Below are 21991 nucleotides of genomic sequence, written 5' to 3' on the forward strand. Positions count from 1 at the left end.
GATGTAGTAGAAAGTGCACAAAAATAGAAAAATACGTATTTTTTAAATATCCATGTCTGTGTGGACATAGTTGCAATATCCAGCAAAACTATGTATGAAACAAGACTTTATGTTGTGCTGCCTTTTCCTCATAAAAAGATTTAACCCTTGTGTAATATTCATATTGTTGTTACTCAGCCAGCTTTTGTGGGTCTGATGGACCCGTTGCATTTTGTGGCTTTTAATGCCTCACAATCAAACACTTTTATGTTAAAATACTGAACAGATGTTTACCATATCCCAATAAACATCTGTTCACATTAACGCGTGTGATTTTCTGCCAGCGCTCTTCATGCGGTTTTCAACAGTCACAGCATTTTCTTTAGAAAGTATAATATCATTATATTTTTATTTTACATTTTTTGTCCTGTTCAGCCACTCAGGCAAATCATATTGTTGATGTAGATGCCCATATCTTTTGTACAGATTTACTTTACACAAGAGAAGTGTGGGATACTTCTCTTGTTGCGTTATTTGTATTTGACTTCATTAAATAGATTTATTTAATAATTGGCGCAACCGGACCGGACCAGGAGGTGATAGAAAGAAGATGAAAAAAGAATACAGAAATTGCGGGGACAAGAGGGTGATAAGACAGAGAGACAACAACAACAGAACAACATCAGCAAACACGAGATTTACAAACATTTTACGAAATATGATAGCAAAAAAGCAGTTAGTGAAGTAAATATTAATAACACAGAAATGACTATGAACAATATTGCACTACAAATGGAGAAATAAAAATACCAATACAAATAGCACGATTGATAATAATTAATAATAATCATTACCTCTATTATTAACAATACAGTTGTTTCAAATGCAACAATACATATATGTAATGATAACTAGAAATACAAAAGAAAGCAGATAAATGGAGGGGAAGAAAGAGAAGCGGTCAATATTAAAATTGTAGATTGTTATAATAAAAATAGGTTCAGCTTTAATATAACAACGTTAATATATGTTTGATGAAAGTGATTGTATGCATGACTATATGTATGCATATGTGCATGTGTGTATGTTTGTGCAGTGGATATCTTGTTTGGGTAGGTTAAAACGAAGATTTCTCATAACTTGAACATGATTTAGATCCCTTAAGTCCTGCTGCTCGTTTATGTTTTTACCTGCAAGCCTAAGTCCACATAAAACTACCTGCAGGTAAAATTGGCATAAAAAACGGATTTACGAAAAATACATGTGTGCCTGCATGCCATTTTCCAACTGTGCTTGAAAATGTACAATGGCCCAGTACATGCTCTCTCCAACTTTCGATAATGGGTTATTATCGAGGTTATGCTGAAGAGCCCCTTGATCTCAACAATAGTTTAGGAGGGCAATCTGGGTTGTTTGCCCTTTGAATACCCAAGCACTAGTTGACTGTATAAACTCTGCATACTTATTGTAATGTTTTTGCAAATGTTTGATCAAATTTGTGGTGGTGAAATGTTCAACTCTGCTTCCGTCACTTGAGACACCCGTGTGGCACAAATTGCTTTGAGCAGCGTCTCTCTTCCTTGCAAGTAAGGTAACTCCACACTGCAAAGATGAAAACAGCCATTGACTCACGCCTCTGTAATGTGTCTAATTGCTACAGTGCGTTGCAGCCGCTGTGTCTCCTTTTATGGCATGTCAGGCAAAGTCAAACTGAGTTTGGGTCTTTGGATTGGATTTTATTTTAAACCCCCAATATCCGATCCACTAAATATGTCCAGTACATACTTGTCAACCCTCCCGATTTTCCCAGGAGACTCACGAATTTCAGTGATTGGAAAAAATTGTCAGGTTCAAACACTGATGACATTTAATAATCAGACAAGAAGCAAGGAATCATGCAGAGACAGAGTTCAATTTAGCTCATGAGGAGACACGTGTGGCTGTATTCTAGTTACAGATCCAAACTACGTTGTAAAAATCAAGCCCGCGTGCCTCCTCTATTTATTAGGAATGTCCCTATTACATCACTGTCGCTGAGGGAAGGGGGTAATCTCGACAACTCCAGTTAGACACAATATATGATTATACAAAAATGCAAATATGTTGACACTTGGTGCTATCGCCCAGTCTCTGCTTTGTCTGCGTCCTGGTACCCAACGTTCGGCCTTGGCAGTCAGCAGACCGAGTCTGGACACAACACTGATAAAGAGGCTAGCAATCTTTTGGATTGCTAGCTCTGCACAAATACAAAAATACCACTTCAGCATAATTGAAAATACTTTATAGCAACGGCCCTTAAGCATAAAGTTATGATGAAATACATACATAATTATTCTAACAAAAATAATTTCAGTTCATCCAGGACAGCTCGAAGGGGAAGGGGTATGCTGCCTGCAAATTTTGTAGATCAGTCTTCTCCATTGAACACGGTGGCTGAACGGATATACTCATTCATGAACGGATTATTTATATTTATATGTATATATATATATATATAAGAAATACTTGAAAATATATACACCCCCCGCTTATAACATTGTATCCTTATTAACATTAAAGAAAAAAGAAAAATAGATCAATTTACAATAAAGAATAACTGTATTAACATAGTTTTTAGTCTGTATCAGAAAATAAATCAAAGTGCCAGAAATGCTTAAAAAATGTTTTATGTTTTATAATTTTTCCACCTACTTGAACGATTTGATACTGAAAAATAAAATGTAATAAAGTCAATACATAATATTTAGGGCTGTCAACGTTAACATGTTAAGGCATGTGATTAATAAGAATAAGTTATTGTGTTATCAAATATTAATGAAGATTAATCACATTCGCATTAAGGCCTAACCCGGAAGACACCCATTTGTTACACAGTCTGTGATGACGATGAGAGGTGGCCAATTTTGCTTCAAAACAGAACTTTGGATAAAACTGAGGTAACTTGTTGGTATTGCAGCGGCATACGATATTATCATCGACGCACATCAAGTTTAAAATACCATCTTAAAGCGAAACACGTACTCAAGGATGACGCCAACAGTGTTGCCAATACTCTTGGCGACTTCTTTTGTAAGCAGCTACTTGTGACAAATTTAGCGACTTTTCCCGGTGATATTGGAGACTTTTTTGTCTCTTGCAGACTTGTTTGTGTTTTGGATCCTCTGAGGTGAAAGCAAGCAGCAGTCACCGTCCTCAGCAAGCAGTAACGGCTGCTGCCGGTCAGCTCGTGCTGTTGTGCCGATAGCTGCATGCTAGCATGAATTCTAGCTACATCTCCAAGAAGCAGAGGAGAACGCTACGTTGGCAAAATTGACTGATTCAATGTTGTCAACAAAAGTAGCACAGTTAAGCTAAACATAGGCCTTGCTAAACGGACAGCCACCCCATGTAAGACATCTAACATCTGTGGAGACCAAGTCCTGCAAGAAGATGTCATTCATATCACCACAGCTGATCTGTCGAATGATACCTTGAAGAGGCACAATTACAGTAAGGATGAACAAACTGTACTGCAGAAACAAGACAATGAAGTTGCAACTACAGACTGAATGTGAATTAATTTTGCTTTCTGGAGAACGTTGGACATCTGTAAGTAACCATAACAAGCTGGGGTCACATTGTACCAAAAAATATATCAGCATTGTCATCTGAAAAAGGTAAACAAGCTTGCTTGTTTTGACTAATGTTTAAATTAAAGAACAGTATATGGTGCACTACGTTAAGTTGTTTATGAGTGTGTTTACTACATTGTCGATTAGTAACTGTACCTTGTTTGCAAGATTATTGCGAAGACTTTCAAAATGTGCTCCCAATTCTTACTATAATAATAATAATAATAATAATAATACATTTTATTTATAAGGCGCCTTTCTGGGCACTCAAGGACACCGTACAAAATCTCAACAATAAAATCAAATTGGATTAAAAAAAACCAACAACAACAAAGAGAAAAGAAAAGATGATTTCAATGAATAAGCAGTCAGGAATAGGTGTGTTTTGAGTCTTGATTTGAAGAGGGATATTGAATCTAAGTTGCGAAGGTCTGGTGGTAAAGAGTTCCAAAGATGTGGGGCAGAGCGGTTGAAAGCTCGGGCACCCATAGTGGACAGTTTAAATAAAGGGACAGTGAGATGGATGGATGAAGAGGATCTTAGGGAACGTGAGGGCGTGGCGACATGGATCAGGTCAGAGAGATATGATGGAGAGAGGTTATGGATGGCTTTGAAAGTGAGGAGAATTATTTTAAAGTGGATGCGATGTTTGATGGGTAGCCAGTGGAGTTGCTGCAGGGGTGATGTGCTAGATTAAAGGGGTTCTGGTGATTATCCGGGCTGCAGAGTTCTGGAGAAGCTGAAGTTTGTGAAGTGACTTGTGAGGGAGACCAAACAGGAGAGAGTTGCAGTAGTACAGGCGAGAGGTGACCAGGCTATGGACTAGTATGGCAGCAGTAGGAGGGGTCAGGGATGGGCGAAGACGATTAATGTTCCGAAGATGAAAGTAAGCAGACCGGGTAATGTTGTTATACTGTTATACTTACTGCTATACTTTCTGTCACCAGGTTTTAAGCAAATCAAAGACTTGCAGTTCAGTAAAACATAAGAAAAAAACTTTCCTGAATGACATTCTGACGACTAAATTGCATTTGTATCCAAATATTGGGGTATTTTCTTCAGCAAATTGTATTTATGCAAGCAAATATTAACCCGTGATTATTCATGACTAATCACAGGTTTAGAGTGCGATTAATCTGATAAAAAAAATAATCACTTGACAGCCCTAATAATAATACATTCAAATTGATCAGCAACTTTAACTCGGGAGGACAATACATTTAACACTTTAACCTACAAAACAAAAATGAATACAACAATATATGCTGAATTTTTTTCTTTTTATCAAAATGAGAAAGTCCAGATTACTGGCTAAATTGAGCACGTTTTGTCGTGCACAGGTTTTCGAAGCAGGGTTTGAAGCACGATACTGCATGATACTGATAAAGCATGTCACACGCGGCCCCCGGCATCCCACAGCACTCTTCCCCCCAAGAGGGGCCCACCCTACTATTTGAGAAGAACTGTTGTAGCTTGTTGACTTCAGATGCAGTCAGTAGTTATTTGTTTCACATCTTAAGTCATACTAATAGTAATTCTGTAGGTTCCATTTTAGGTCCTCTCTTTTTCACCATTTGGGCTATTCAACTGGTAGCGCGGGTGTTCAGTTAAAACAAATTTGTGAGAGGCTGTAATTTTTGCAGAGGATTCTTAAAAGCACAAGAGTGCTGTCATAAATGATCTTTGACTCGCTTTATTGCGGACGGTCCTTAAAAACAGCAGAGCTCTCCTGTAAGTCTGAAATAACTCCTCACCATGTTGTGACTGTAAAATAAATAGACCAACATCAAAGGTCTACTGTAGAGGATGCTGGTTCTACTGAATATACCATTGATTCTCAAACTGTGGTAAGTGTATAAAGAGAGTATGGCCAACTCGGTTTCAGGCGATCTCCTCAATGATTGGTCAAAAGGCACTCACGTGACTAAAGAATTGCTACTGACTTTAAGCTGATGCTATTTGTGTGCGTTGCTTCCTCGTTAGTTTATCAATGTGTAAAAATGCCCTTTTGTGCAGAATGGGGCTGCTCCACATGCAAGAAATGTGGATTTTTTTTTTTTTACATTGCTTTCCCTACAACCTAGAAATAAATTAAGTATGGGAAAGAAGGTTCACCATCGACACTGGAGAGCGACTGATTACACAACATTGGCGTTTTGTTCAGGAGGAACACACATGGGCTAACACAAAAAAATTACAGAATAAATTATTGCATTTAAGAGATGGTTCCACAAAAACAGATTATAGTTTGAATCTCAGTAAAAGTAAAATATTGCAATTCGGTAACAGCAGAAGAGAAATTCAAACACAAATGCAAATGGACGGACATTGAAAGATTAAAAGTAGCCAAAATTTGGGTGTGATAATAGATGAGAAAATGAACTGGAAAACTCATGAAAAATATACAGCATAAAGTGGCGATAAATACGTCAATAATGACTAAAACTAAATATTCTCTGGACCAAAATCTCTCCATATTCTCTACTGCTTGCCAGTGTTACCATATCTGAGTTATTGTGCAGAAGTATGGAGAAATAACTGCACAAGTACACTTATTCACTTACCATGTTACAAAAAAAAAGCTCAGTTATAATAATACATAACAAGTGATGCATATAGTGATGGCAAATACATTGAAGGCAGACACCACAGTTGACATAGTTCTGACAAAAGTCATAATTTATCCATGATTATTGGTCCAAAGCTAATTAGGATTTTGGAAAAAGGCTAGTATGTTTTATGGTCGCTATGTTTATTATTTTACGTTCATTGCACCGTCCGGTGCGTGTTAGAGTGCCTGCTGGTCACGAAACACTTCAGGGATGTAGCAGCAGAGTGCGTCAAATACGGCCACAAAGTTATATTTTCACTAAATAAAAGCATGTTTTCTTGTAAGTTTAGGAGCTGGAGTATGTTTAGAACTATATATAGATGTATTATTTTGGTTTATTCGTCAGGAAAAACTAACATCAAAACGACAGCAATTGCATAGCCGCACACTTTCTTAGTCGCAGTCATGGTGCCTGTTGTTTATGTGGCCATACTCTCTTCATACACCACTCTGCCACTAGTGCTACGCGGGCTTCCTCTAGTGGTACGCCAAAGAATCACTCGATTAAAGTACAGTTTTTAAGTTGTTCGATATACAAACTTGGGTTTGGTATTTATTTTTTGGATATGGACATAACAGTTACATTGGACAAACCCGATGCACTTGTCCCGATACCAATATTTTGGTACCGGTACCAAAATGTATTTCGATACTTTGATACTTTTCTAAATAAAGAGGACCACGAAAATGGCATTATTGGCTTTATTTAAAAACATTTTTTTTACGATGCATTAAACATATGTTTCTTATTGCAATCGAAGAACAATTTTGGCCTTAAATAAAATAGTGAACATACTTAATCTTTTACGATCCTTAGTTTGTGTTTATTTTCTGTGTAGCGATCTTATTTCCGGTTCCTTTCTCTGCATGTTTCCCTGAGCGCTCTTTCCCCTCACCTGGCCACACCTGGTAGTGATTGTCAATCAGTTGGCTTTTGTAAATGCCGACCGCCCCCTTTCGTCAGGGCTTGCGGATTATTGTGTGTTAAATGCCACATGCTGTCTGGCTCTCCTTACATGCTGTTTATTGCTTTCGTACACTTCCCTGCTGCATCTCGTGCCTTTTTGTGGACATTAAACGACTCTTACCTGTACATCGTCCTCCTGTCTCCTGCATCTCGGGGTCACAACTACCGCAGCCATGCGAGTCCGTGACACAAAGGCTCCTAATTTGGGTGCTGACGTATGCAGTAACATATTGTGTCATTTCCCATTCTATTATTTTGTCAAAATTATGAAAGACAAGCGCTACATAATTGATTATTAATCTACTTCTTCATTTACATTTAATATCAGCTTATTTTCTTTTTCAACATGTTCTATTTACACTTGTGTTAAAATGTAATAAACCCCTATTCTTCTGTTGTTTAGATGCTTTACATTAGTTTTGGATGATACCACAAATTTGGGTATCGATCCGATACCAAGTAGTTACAGGATCATACATAGGTCATATTTAAAGTCCTCATGTGTCCAGGTACGTATTTCCTGAGTTCATAAACATAATATACATTGTTTTTAAATGAAAAATATTGAAATATCGCTGTAATCGTAGTAGTATCGACTAGATACGCTCTTGTACTTGGTATCATTACAGTAGATCCACCCATGGCATTTGTTTACATTGAGGAGAGCAAGCTTTTGTTAGCGGTGACGCCAGTGAGCTACAGCATCCTCCTATGGTGTGTAGTGAAGCATGTTCAGCTATTCCTCGTCCTGCAGGGATGATACTTGTAAGAAATGTACTTTATTTGTCGCCATGGAGGCGAGGATTAGTGATTTAGAAGTAGCTAAAACACTGCCTTAGCCGCTAGCTAGCTAGCCAAGTTTTAAAGCACCTCATGTAGAGCGACATTTCAGTGTTATAGTGTCTTCTTTATCGTTAGTTTTTAAGCCAAAATGCATCCATTCTCTCTTTTCTGTCGTACCCCGTGATTGTGCGCTGCCGAACATGCTCCTCTTCTCGTAATACCAGCAATGAGAAAGGGAACCGGTATTTTTCAAAGGTAGTATAGTACTGTTGTTTTATTCATTAGTTCCGCGGTTCTTTACTAGTACCGGCATACCATACAACCCGAATACAAACACAGTGATACTGTTCAAACTGTGTGGCCATAAATATTAAATATACCTGTTAAATAAGACATCTGCCTTGTTTTAAAGAGGAACATTATCACCAGACCTATGTAAGCGTCAATATATACCTTGATGTTGCAGAAAAAAGACCATATATTTTTTTAACCGATTTCCGAACTCTAAATTGGTGAATTTTGGCGAATTAAACGCCTTTCTATTATTCGCTCTCGGAGCGATGACGTCACAACGTGACGTCACACCGGGAAGCAATCCGCCATTTTCTCAAGCACATTACAAACACCGAGTCAAATCAGCTCTGTTATTTTCCGTTTTTTCGACTGTTTTCCGTACCTTGGAGACATCATGCCTCGTCAGTGTGTTGTCGGAGGGTGTAACAACACGAACAGGGACGGATTCAAGTTGCACCAGTGGCCCAAAGATGCGAAAGTGGCAAGAAATTGGACGTTTGTTCCGCACACTTTACCGACGAAAGCTATGCTACGACAGAGATGGCAAGAATGTGTGGATATCCTGCGACACTCAAAACAGATGCATTTCCAACTGGACTGGACTGATCAGCTTTCAGGAAAAGAGAGCGGATGAGGGTATGTCTACAGAATATATTAATTGATGAAAACTGGGCTGTCTGCACTCTCAAAGTGCATGTTGTTGCCAAATGTATTTCATATGCTGTAAACCTAGTTCATAGTTGTTAGTTTCCTTTAATGCCAAACAAACACATACCAATCGTTGGTTAGAAGGCGATCGCCGAATTTGTCCTCGCTTTCTCCCGTGTCGCTGGCTGTCGTGTCGTTTTTGTCAGTTTCGCTTGCATACGGTTCAAACTGATATGGCTCAATAGCTTCAGTTTCTTCTTCAATTTTGTTTTCGCTACCTGCCTCCACACTACAACCATCCGTTTCAATACATGCGTAATCTGTTGAATCGCTTAAGCCGCTGAAATCCGAGTCTGAATCCGAGCTAATGTCGCTATATCTTGCTGTTCTATGCGCCATGTTTGTTTGTATTGGCATCACTGTGTGACGTCACAAGAAAATGGACGGGTGTATATAACGATGGTTAAAATCAGGCACTTTGAAGCTTTTTTTAGGGATATTGGGTGATGGGTAAAATTTTGAAAAAAACTTCGAAAAATAAAATAAGCCACTGGGAACTGATTTTTAATAGTTTTAACCCTTCTAAAATTGTGATAATGTTCCCCTTTAATGAATGCGTAGGCCTACTACATTACTGTATTTTAATGTTGGTCATTATGGTGATACTTGGAGAGCCAAGTGTTTTCTGAGGTGGTACTTGGGGAAGAGAGTTTGAGATCCAGTGGAATATACAATATGAGACAAAAGTAAAGGGACACCTTTGTCCCCGCGGTACTAAGCTTTCTGGAAATATGGCCCCAAAACTATTTACAGGAATTGAATATCACTGCAGTGCTGACTATCAGAATGGACCATCCCTAGTCAAGGCCAACATGGCTACATATTCACATTGCAAGGTCTTACTGCTTCTACCTAGATTACTCCTGCATGTTAGTCTGCTTGAACTGCTTCTCATAAAGCAAACAGAAAGTGCTGGCCTTTTCTGTCTAGAAATATCTGTTCACCAAAAATATTTATATTTTTTATTGGTTGACTACCTACACTCTGCACAATGACACTAAAGTGGAATCTAATCTAAATGGATGCTAAGGTGGGCTGACAAGATCAGCAAGAAGGAGACTATCACCACTTTAGAAATATTTTTTTTCATGGCAGTAATAATAAGTGCTGCTGGTGTATAGGTTGAAGGAGAGAGGCGGAGAGTGGGAGGAAGATGCTTTTAAGCCAGGTGTCAGTCTTTATCAGTTCAGAGTTTGGCAGCAGAGGGTTGTCAAACATGTCTCTTATGTGGAGAACTGGCACCTAAATATGCACTTGCCATGTTACTCCATGGCTCTTCTGCAGGTTTTATTGAGCATGATGACACTCCAAATCTATGGTAGCGTTGCATGAGATGGAACTGGAGATATACATGAACAAGATAATAAAAAGTATGAACCGATCTTGATATGAGATTTTATGTGAAGTAATTATTTGCCTTTTATCCAAAAGATAACTATAGAGAACATTTTATTTTATGGGAACTTTAAAATATCTTTCACTTACCCCAAAAGACCTCCATTCTGATATGAGTGCAGTGGTGCAGAGATAGCTGCCGTGCAAAATGTTAGCCGGTGTTCACTGACACAACACAAGAATTGACTTTGGTGATTCATGCGGACCATAAAGAACCTGATAAAATATAGTTTTTTCCCGATGTTTTTCTCAAGGCAAACACGGTATAAAATTGCCTACATGAAGGGAGGAACGCTGAGCTGAAATGTCGTTGTATCGTCACGTAACTGAGATTACAAACAACACGGCATTTACATACAGATGAGATAACATTTGCATAATTGCTGTCTGGGTCACAAGAATTAAACTTAACTCAATGCATTTGACAGCACAGGTGGAATACTTCTGGTGATGGATATTTAGGCTTGTTTTGCAGGGATTCCAAATCAAATATTGCAGTACAATTACTTCCTGTGCAATATTGAGGCGATGACTCCGATCAGTAATGCTGAAGAAGCATCCTGTTGAAAGGTTTTTGTGCAAACCAGCACACTTGCTTGCTATCTGACGCTTTTCCATCTGATGGACACTCACATCAACTGCTAAATTAACAATCATCGCAACACAAATGAGAAGTAGAACAGACAAGAGAGTCCAAGGTGTCAACATTCTTGCTTCTGGTATCCATAGCAACAGAGCTGTTGGGCTCATTACGGTTTCCACACAGTGTGTAATCAGGAGGTTTTCCAGAGAGCACCCTTCATTGTCCAAATAACAAATGGTACATTGGTGCCCTCAGATAAATGGCAGATGATAATCTAGCCACACACCACAACAGCCCACATTTGTCATGCAGAAGCACACAATCACACTGTACATACGTATATCTGTTTGTGTGTGTGTGTGTGTGTGTGTGTGTGTGTGTGTGTGTGTGTGTGTGTGTGTGTGTGTGTGTGTGTGTGTGTGTGTGTGTGTGTGTGTGTGTGTGTGGTACTAGTGTCTAGCTGGTTGTGCAGGGGTTTACAAAAAAGTTGTAGTGCATTAACAACTTTTCACCTGTCGACACATTTTTTCGAGTTATTAGATGGTTTTAGCTAAAGCTATGTCGTGTTATGTTTTTTTTTTCCCAATGGAATTAAGATTTAATATTTAAATGGCATCTGCATGTCGTTGCCACACTTACAATATGTCTCAGAGCTCCAAATATCCATATTTATAAAACCAAAGTATTCTCAAATCAATGTGAGCTGCTGAACCTTGATAGTTTATGAGGATTTTAATCTACATTTAAAACACTTCCTTGTGGTTTAAATCAGTGTTGTTCAACCAATGTGCCGCGGCACACTGTGAGATATTGTCTGGTGTGCCGTGGGAAATTATGCAACTTTACCGAATTGGTCCAAAAAATATTTTTTGCAAATCAATTATTATAATAATGTGCCGTTGTCTAGTGCCTGTGCTGTATAGAGCTCGGCATGGTAACCATGTAATACTCCATATCAGTAGGTGGCAGTAGGTAGTTCATTGCTTTGTAGAAGTCGGAACGCGTCGAGGATGGTTTGTCGTGATCCCAATATGCAGAGCACAGCGGGAGACAGCGTGCAGGTAAAAAGGTATGTAACGCTTAAACCAAAAATGAACAAAAAGGCAAGTCACGCTAGGAAAAGGCACTGAAGCATAGGGATTGCTATGCAAAACAAAAGTAAAACTGAACTGGCTACAAAGTAAACAAAAACAGAATGCTGGACGACAGCAAAAACTTACAACGTGTGGAGCAGATACGGCGTCCACATAGTACATCCGTACATGACATGACAATCAACAATGTCCCCACAAAGAAGGATAGCGTACGCACAACTTAAATAGTCTTGATTGTGAAAACAAAGTAGGTGCGGGCAATAGCATTCAAAGGAAGGTGTGAAGCTGCTACAGGAGAACACAAACAATACAGAATGGGTCACCATAATAACAGCGCAAGACAGGAACTAAAGCACTACACACAGGAAACAACAAAAAAACTCAAAATAAGGCATGACAACCTGGTGGAGTTTAATTTTTTAACCTTTTCTGCTGGTGGTGTGCCTCCGTATTTTTTTAATGAAAAAAATGGGCCTTGGCTCAAAAACACTGAAAAAAAAAACACTGGTCTAGATTACATGTATTAGATATGCTTTGATATACATTGTGCGTGATTTAAAATAAATGTGTTCCCAGATTGCAAATTAAAACATGCCTCACACTCTCCAAAAGTATCAGATTTTTTTTTTTAAATGTACACTGTCTTCTTCTGTCGTGGGTCTTTAGATTTCCAGCTCTGTTGAGGCAAGCCAGGTCAACGTGTCATCATCCAGGTCAATCAGACTTTGTTCGCCATTCGGTGGCCGGTGTTTTGGGGCAACTAGTTACTATATGCTCTACTGTCTGGACTGGGTCCCCACACTCGCAGGAGGCATCTTCCGCAAGTCCCCACCTCTTCATTGCTGCTCCGTAGCGTCCGACCCCAAACACACGTCAAAAGTGGTAAAGGAATGGCTAAATCAGGCTAGAATGAAGGTTTTAGAATGGCCTTTTCAAGATCCTGTCTAAACGTGTGGACAATGCTGAAGAAACAAGTCCATGTCAGAAAACCAACACATTTAGCTGAACTGCACCAATTTTGTCAAGAGGAGTGGTCAAAAACTCAACCAGAAGCTTGCCAGAAGCTTTTGGATGGCTACCAAAAGCGCCTTATTGCAGTGAAACTTGCCAAGGCACTTGTAACCAAATATTAACATTGCTGTATGTATACTTTTGACCCAGCTGATTTGTTGACATTTTCAGTAGACCCATAATAAATTCATAAAAGAACCAGACTTCATGAATGTTTTGTGTGACAAACAAGTATGTGCTCCAATCACTCTATCACAAAAAAATAAGAGTTGTACAAATTATTGGAAACTAAAGACAGCCATGACATTATGTTCTTTACAAGTTGCATGTAAACTTTTGACCATGACTGTATGTTGTATACGTTTTCCTTGAAAAAAGTGGTCATACAGTCTGTTACAAATAATAACACCTGGATCTACATGTTGAGTCTGTCTCTTAGCAGCAAAGAGCGGCTGCTTGCTGTCTGAATAGACGCTGTAGTGTAAAACACAAAATGGCACAAATGGCATCGCTTAATGCATTGTAACTCTAAAGTACTTTCATATTGTACAAAACCAAAAAACCAGTGAAGTTAGCATGTTGTGTAACTTGTAAAAAAAAACAGAATACAATGATTTGCAAATCCTTTTCAACTTACACTCAATTGAATACACTGCAAAGACAAGATATTTAATATTCGAACTGAGAAACTTTTTTTTTTTTTTAAATAATCATTAACTTAGAATTTAACAGCAGCAACACATTGCAAAAATGTTGGCAAGGGGGCATTTTTAACACTACGTTGTACAGCTTAAGTTGTTCAACAGTCCGGGGTCTCCGTTGTCGTATTTGATGCTTCATAATGCACCACACATTTTCAAAGGGAGACAGGTCTAGACTACAGGCAGGCCAGTCTAGTATCCGCACTCTTTTACTACGAAGCCACAATGTTGTAACACATGCAGAATGTGGCTTGGCATTGTCTTGCTAAAATAAGCAGGGGCGTCCATGAAAAAGATGTTGCTTGGATGGCAACATATGTTGCTCCAAAACCTGTATGTACCTTTCAGCATTAATGGTGCCTTCACAGATGTGTAAGTTACCCATGTCTTGGGCACTAATACACCCCCATACCGTCACAGATGCTGGCTTTTGAACTGTGCGCCTATAACAGTCCAGATGGTTCTTTTCCTCTTAGTCCGGTGGACATGATGTCCAAAGTTTCCAAAAACAATTTGAAATGTGGACTCGTCAGACTACAGAACACTTTTTTACTTTGCATCAGTCCATCTTAGATGAGTTCAGGCCCAGCGAAACCGGCAGCGTTTCTGGGTGTTGTTGATAAATGGCTTTCACTTTGCATAGTAGAGTGTTAACTTTTACTTACAGATGTAGCGACAAACTGTAGTTACTGACAGTGGTTTTCTGAAGTGTTCCTGAGCCCATGTGGTGATATCCTTTACACACTGATGCAGTACCGCCTGAGGGATCGAAGGTCACGGGCATTGCCGCTTCCGTACAGTGATTTCTCCAGGTTCTCTGAACAATTTGATGATATTACAGACCGTCAATGGTGAAATGCCTAAATTCCTTGCAATAGCTAATTGAGAAATGTTGTTCCTAAACTATTGGACAATTTGCTCACGCATTTGTTCACAAAGTGGTGACCCTCGCCCCATCCTTGTTTGTGAATGACTGAGCATTTCATGGAAGCTGCTTTTATACCCAATCATGACACCTACCTGTTCCCAATTAGCCCATTCCCCCGTGGGATGTTCCAAATAAGTGTTGGATGAGCATTCCTCAACTTTCGCAGTCTTTTTTGCCACTTGTGCCAGCTTTTTTGAAACATGTTGCAGGCATCAAATTCCAAATGACTTAATATTTGCAAAAAATAACAAAGTTTATCAGTTTGAACGTTAAGTATCTTGTCTTTGCAGTGTAGTGCACCCAACATGCCAACTTCACTGGTTTTGGGTTTTGTATTTATTGATAACTAAAACATTTATAATGGGAAGAAATTGCCCATTAATCATATTCCAAAACTGAAAACCTTACATGTTTCTTCACGGCAAGGCTCAGGTGAATACAGTAACAACACCTCCTCTGTAGCAGCCTCTCTATGTGCCTGTCGTGGCTGTTAATAAGTTCTGATTGCATCTATATCATCGCACATAGCATCCATGATTCATTTAAAATAATAGCTCACGTTGCAGCCAAATGAGCCAATAGCCGAGCTTACATTATATTCAGTTTAAGTTTGGGTTATCGACTGTTTTACCCTCCGTGCATTTCTCGATTTTCTGCTTTACAAATGTTGTTTATTTACTTTATGTTTACTTAAGAATTTCACCCAATTTAGTTTATACCGTATGCAAACTATTCTCGCTGGCCCCTGAATAGGAAGAACAGCAACAACAGCCTGTTGCTGTTAGCCCCTATAATAAAAGTCATGATGCTAACGCTAAAAATTAATTAGCTGAGTGTACATACAAACCTCTGTTTTAACCCCGTATTTCCTCCTCCTTCCTTTGCTTTATAGGCTGCACCGGATAACTTTGATGCCCCCCTTTTTGTAGTAAAATATTATCAATCAGTTAAAATTGCTCCACTAGACCTCTTCGATCATGATCCAACATGAAAGATGTATAATGCCAAGGAGCCTAGAGAGTAACTAAAACAGTGTCACAGAGTTTATGACAGATTCAGTGGCTTTGAATTCTTGACATTTATTGCCAAGTCATTTTTCCATACTGGGAAAAAAGAAAATATGACTATTTAGCTACCTATATTTAGTATATAGTCCATATTTAGTGGAGATGAACTAACATTGAAATGTGTGTCCACATTCTATAACTTTGCCACTATTAATCTTGTAGTGCTTTTGCAGCAATAGAAACATTACAGGAAGTATACAGTATTAGAAAATAAGTAAACGTTCATGGTAAATCAGCAAAACCTCTGAAAGCATCATCAAATCAATGTTAACATCATCCTTTTTTTTTTCAATCTCCCTGAACGGATGAAATTACCCTTTTTGGATGGATTTTTGAAGGCTGATGTGTATGTTTAAGGCTTGGATATTAAATATTTAAAGCTCTCTGAGCCTTCATGATTAGAATATAAGATATCTCTGCACCATGTTTGTACACTAACAAGATCAGTTTACACTTTACTACATACAAATAGTTATGCAACAACTAAAGTGGACATTTTCCCAACATTAACTTTTTGCTTGCTCATATTTCACACCTCACTTGCTCCATTATTAGAACAGGTTCATGGTATTTTCCATTATTCTAAATTTAACAAACAAAGGCAACTTCAGTTGCATTGGTGTCTTAAAGAGAACGGAGTCATTTGGTGATAGCATATAATAAGCAGATTCTACTGTAATATTGTGCTCCTTATTATAAACAATGTAAGTCGTGGTGAATCAGCACTTCTGCACAATCTCAACTAAAACCGCATACACTGCAAAAACTGAAATCTCAGTAAGATTGAATATCTCAAATAAGGGTGATATTTGCTTATTTTCTGTCTGATAAGATACTTCTTCTCACTAAGCAGATTTTATGTTAGCGTGTTTTACTTGTTTTAAGTGTTTTGGTCCTAAATGATCTCAGTAAGATATTATAGCTTGTTGCTGAGATTTTATGACCTATATTGAGTAAAACATGCTTGAAACTAGAGTATCAACTGTTGCAAAGCTGTGTCATCAACACTCACAAGTATAAAACTACTTTTTCAAAGTAAGAATGTCTTATTTCAAACATGAAATAAAAAATCATGACTTTGACACAATTGTGTCTCATAATTAAAAATGGACTTTGCTGTTTTATTTTCAATTAAACAATAGAACATACGTACTCATACAGTAATACTGTTGGCACAGTACAGCAAACTGACAGTTAATATTTAAACATTTAACATGTGACATTTCTAACAATTTTAAACAGAAATAGTTCATGCACATTCAGATAAATTCTTCAAAATGACAATTAAAAAAAATGTGGTCGGGGGCCGGGCTGTAAAATGTATATATTTATATATATATATATATATATATATATATATATATATATATATATATATATATATATTAGGGCTGCAACTAACGATTAATTTGATAATCGTTTAATCTGTCGATTATTACATCGATTAATCGATTAATAATCGGATAAAAGAGACAAACTACATTTCTATCCTTTCCAGTATGTTATTGAAAAAAAAAACAGCATACTGGCACCATACTTGTTTTGATTATTGTTTCTCAGTTGTTTGTACATCCATCCCCATTCATTTTCTACCGCTTATTCCCTTTGGGGTCGCGGGGGGCGCTGGAGCCTATCTCAGCTACAATCGGGCGGAAGGTGGGTTACACCCTGGACAAGTCGCCACCTCATCGCAGGGCCAACACAGATAGACAGACAACATTCACACTCACATTCACACACTAGGGCCAATTTAGTGTTGCCAATCAACTTTATGTTGCAGTTTATAAATAAAGGTTTATAAATAAAAAAAATAATAATAATAATTGCCTCTGCAGTTGCGCATTGCATAGATCCAACGAATCGATGACTAAATTAATCGCCAACTATTTTTATAATCGATTTTAATCGATTTAATCGATTAGTTGTTGCACCCCTAATATATATGTATATATATATATATATATATATATATATATATATATATATATATAGATACATATATATATATATATATATATATATATATATATATATATATATATATATATATATATATATATATATATATATATATATATATATATATATATATATATGTATCTATATATATATATATATATATATATATATATATGTATCTATGTATTCCTTACGCACTAATTGTCTGAAAGAGCACGCACTTGGCTCGATGATGTCATTTTATCGATGGAAAAATGCAAGAAATGTAATACTGAGCGCATATCACTATGTCAAGATAATGGCACTAACATTTACTTAATTTAAGAATATTTTTCAACATATTGAGAAAAAAGGTCTCTTTTTTTTTTCTACCAAGAAAAGTGCACCTGTTATTAGTGAGAAAATACTTATTTTTAAGGTATTTTGGGGTTCATTGAGGTTAGCTAATTTTACTTCTTTCGGAAAGTCTTGACAAGTCAAATTTTCTTGTTCTATTGGCAGATAATTTTGCTTAGTTCAATTAAAATGCCTCTAATTTTTGTATTTTTTTTTCTTGTTTTTGAACACTGACTTTTTGCAGTGTAGACTTTTGATTTCCCTGTGCTTGTGGGTATTTGGCACGTCTATAAAGTGAATGTTGTAATACCTTGGTCATGTCCAACAGTCTCATCTGGTTTGTCTTTACTCTTGCAGCTGGAGGAGCTTCAGTGGCCCGATGGCGAGCAGGAGGTGCCCATCTCTGTGTGCAGTCTGCCTTGTAAGACCGGAGAGAGGAAGAAGAGGGTCAAGGGAATGCCATGCTGCTGGCACTGTGAGCTCTGTGATGGCTACCAGTACCAGTATGACGAAACCTCCTGCAGACTGTGTGCATATAACATGAGGCCCGACCCGAACAGAACTGCCTGCCAGCCCATCCCTATCATCAAGCTGGAGTGGCACTCCCCCTGGGCAGTCATCCCCGTCTTCCTGGCCATGCTCGGAATCATTGCCACCATTTTCGTCATGGCTACATTTGTGCGCTACAATGACACACCAATTGTGCGCGCATCGGGCCGAGAGCTGAGCTACGTGCTGCTGACCGGCATCTTTCTGTGTTACATCATAACCTTTCTCATGATCGCCAAGCCTGATGTAGGCGTATGCGCCTTCAGGAGGATCTTCCTGGGTCTGGGTATGTGCATCAGCTACGCAGCGCTGCTCACCAAGACCAACCGCATTTATCGGATTTTCGAGCAAGGAAAGCAGACGGTCACAGCCCCCCGCTTCATCAGCCCAACCTCTCAAATCGCCATCACTTCCAGTTTGATCTGCGTCCAGCTGCTGGGTGTGCTCGTGTGGTTTGCCGTGGACCCTCCCAACACCATTATAGACTATGATGAGCAGAAAACCATTAACCCCATGCTGGCCCGTGGCGTACTGAAGTGTGACATTACTGACCTCCAGATCATCTGCTCACTGGGCTACAGCATCCTGCTGATGGTGACCTGCACCATCTACGCCATCAAGACCAGAGACGTACCAGAAGACTTCAACGAAGCCAAACCCATCGGCTTCACCATGTACACCACCTGTATCGTCTGGCTGGCCTTCATCCCTATTTTCTTTGGCACGGCCCAGTCTGCTGAGAAGGTTTGTCAATGACTCTCTTTGTCTGTGTCGAGGCCCCTTTGCTTTGTCTCTCTGTTTCCTTCAACTCATTAATTTACAGTCAGCCCTTCAGCCCTGCGTTTATCTTGTCCAAACACATGCACACATGCATATTTGTGAGACACAATATGATAAACAGTGCACGCAGAGAGCTTGTGCAATCATTTCACAACTGTATAACTTACAGGCTCATTTGCGTTTGATTTCTCTTCACGCCATTTTGCATGGGGATCCACACTTGTCCCAACACAGACAGAAAGCACACCAAAGGCAGAGGAGGGGTTGATGTTAGGGGGCCCGAATCCTGAAATGCCCGTGGAGTGTCGTGAATAGGGGAGTCGGCTGCTTCAGATCCCATTATTTCAGCTTTCACCATTATGTAGCATTCTGGGAAAGGAGACAAGCAGGTGGAGGAGGAAGAGGAACAAGTGTAGGAGGAAGGCACCAAGGAACTGGACGGGTAAATAGAAGTTTGATTCGACACATTCCATCTCTTGACAGCTGTTCTCTACCCAACGAAAGCATTTGACATTGGGCGCTCCTGGAGTTGATTGAGAATTTGACATTTTGACCTTCTGGGTGAGTTACTGCTTATCTGGCCAGGAGCCGCTAGAATACAGATGCATTCATCGAGCCCACTCATGAGCTGCGCGTGCGGCTCGCCGAGGCGTGTGCACAAAAACAGAGTGGAGAGAAAGTTTCCTCCCGACAGAATATCAATGCTGACAGGAAAGCGTTACTTATTCCAAACCTTTTGAGAAGGACAGCACTCGATATTAGTCCTGCTAAGCAACTGCTTCAGATGGATCAGAAACCGATTTTCCCCACCTCAATTTGGTGCTGATTTCATAGACGAATTACACCCTCAGCAGCGATTAGGAGTTCATTATGTTACTCACAGAGAGTAGCGAAGCACTAATGTGTTTTCCTTTCCTCTTATGCAGTTAACTCCTCCTTTGCCTGTCACTTCGCACCACAGCGGCCTAGTTTAATGGCCTCTGTGGCTGCATGTCTGCTTGCTCCCCAGCTGCAGATAGTGAGAAGTGCCTTTGCATGTCCTGAAAGCAGCCATCGCATCGATGCCAGTGTAGTTAAGGGGATGCACTTCCTTATTCATTTTCAAGCCATGCCAACGTTTTCAACATGAACAAACGTTTGCTTGTTTAAAACGGGACGCTCTTGTCTTGGATGAACCGGATGAGAGAAAAAAAACGAGTGTGCAAAACGTATCTCTTGAAAATAATATGGCCAGTTGAGACAAAGACAAGATGGTATGATGTATATCTACAGGGTATAAATTAGTGTTGTAAGGATACCAATATTTTACTAAAATTATTTCGATACTTTTCGGTAGTTTTTGGTACTTTTCTAAATAAAGGGGACCACGAAAAAATTGCATAATTAGCTTTATTTTAAAGGGGAACATTATCACCAGACCTATGTAAGCATCAATATATACCTTGATGTTGCAGAAAAAAGACCATATATTTTTTCAACCGATTTCTGAACTCTAAATGGGTGAATTTTGGCGAATTAAACGCCTTTCTATTATTCGCTCTCGGAGCGATGACGTCACGTTGTGACGTCACATTGGGAAGCAATCCACCATTTTCTCAAACACCGAGTCAAATCAGCTCTGTTATTTTCCGTTTTTTCGACTGTTTTCCGTACCTTGGAGACATCATGCCTCGTCGGTGTGTTGTCGGAGGGTGTAACAACACGAACAGGGACGGATTCAAGTTGCACCAGTGGCCCAAAGATGCGAAAGTGGCAAGAAATTGGACGTTTGTTCCACACACTTTACCGACGAAAGCTATGCAACGACAGAGATGGCAAGAATGTGTGGATATCCTGCGACACTCAAAGCAGATGCATTTCCAACTGGACTGGACAGATCAGCTTTCAGGAAAAGAGAGCGGATGAGGGTATGTCTACAGAATATATTAATTGATGAAAACTGGGCTGTCTGCATTCTCAAAGTGCATGTTGTTGCCAAATGTATTTCATATGCTGTAAACCTAGTTCATAGTTGTTCTAACCTTCTAACCAACCGTTGGTTAGAAGGCGATCGCCGAATTCGTCCTCGCTTTCACCCGTGCCGCTGGCTGTCGTGTCGTTTTCGTCGGTTTGGCTCAATAGCTTCAGTTTCTTCTTCAATTTCGTTTTCGCTACCTGCCTCCACACTACAACCATCCGTTTCAATACATGCGTAATCTGTTGAATCGCTTAAGCCGCTGAAATCCGAGTCTGAATCCGAGCTAATGTCGCTTTCCCTTGCTGTTCTATCCGCCATGTTTGTTTGTATTGGCATCACTGTGTGACGTCACAGGAAAATGGACGGGTGTATATAACGATGGTTAAAATCAGGCACTTTGAAGCTTTTTTTAGGGATATTGCGTGATGGGTAAAATTTTGAAAAAAACTTCGAAAAATAAAATAAGCCACTGGGAACTGATTTTTAATGGTTTTAACCCTTCTGAAATTGTGATAATGTTCCCCTTTAACAAAAAATCTTAGGGTACATTAAACATATGTTTCTTATTGCAGTTAAAAAAAATAAAATAGTGAACATACTAGACAAATTGTATTTTAGTAGTAAGTAAACAAACAAAGGCTCATAATTAGTCTGCTGACGTATGCAGTAACATAATGT

General features: G+C 39.0%; 1 protein-coding gene across 2 annotated transcripts in view; it reads left to right on the forward strand.

The window, feature by feature from the left end:
- The window catches only part of LOC133619882 (metabotropic glutamate receptor 7-like), a 279178-nt gene that overhangs the window by 219095 nt on the left and 38092 nt on the right, over window positions 1-21991 (forward strand). For both annotated transcript variants that reach the window (XM_061981152.2, XM_061981153.1), the window contains exon 8: window positions 18385-19320. In XM_061981152.2, the coding sequence (XP_061837136.1) occupies window positions 18385-19320 (936 nt within the window). The remainder of the gene's footprint in view (window positions 1-18384; window positions 19321-21991) is intronic.

This window comes from Nerophis lumbriciformis, linkage group LG01 (genome assembly GCF_033978685.3).
Source record: "Nerophis lumbriciformis linkage group LG01, RoL_Nlum_v2.1, whole genome shotgun sequence".
NCBI lineage: Eukaryota > Metazoa > Chordata > Actinopteri > Syngnathiformes > Syngnathidae > Nerophis > Nerophis lumbriciformis.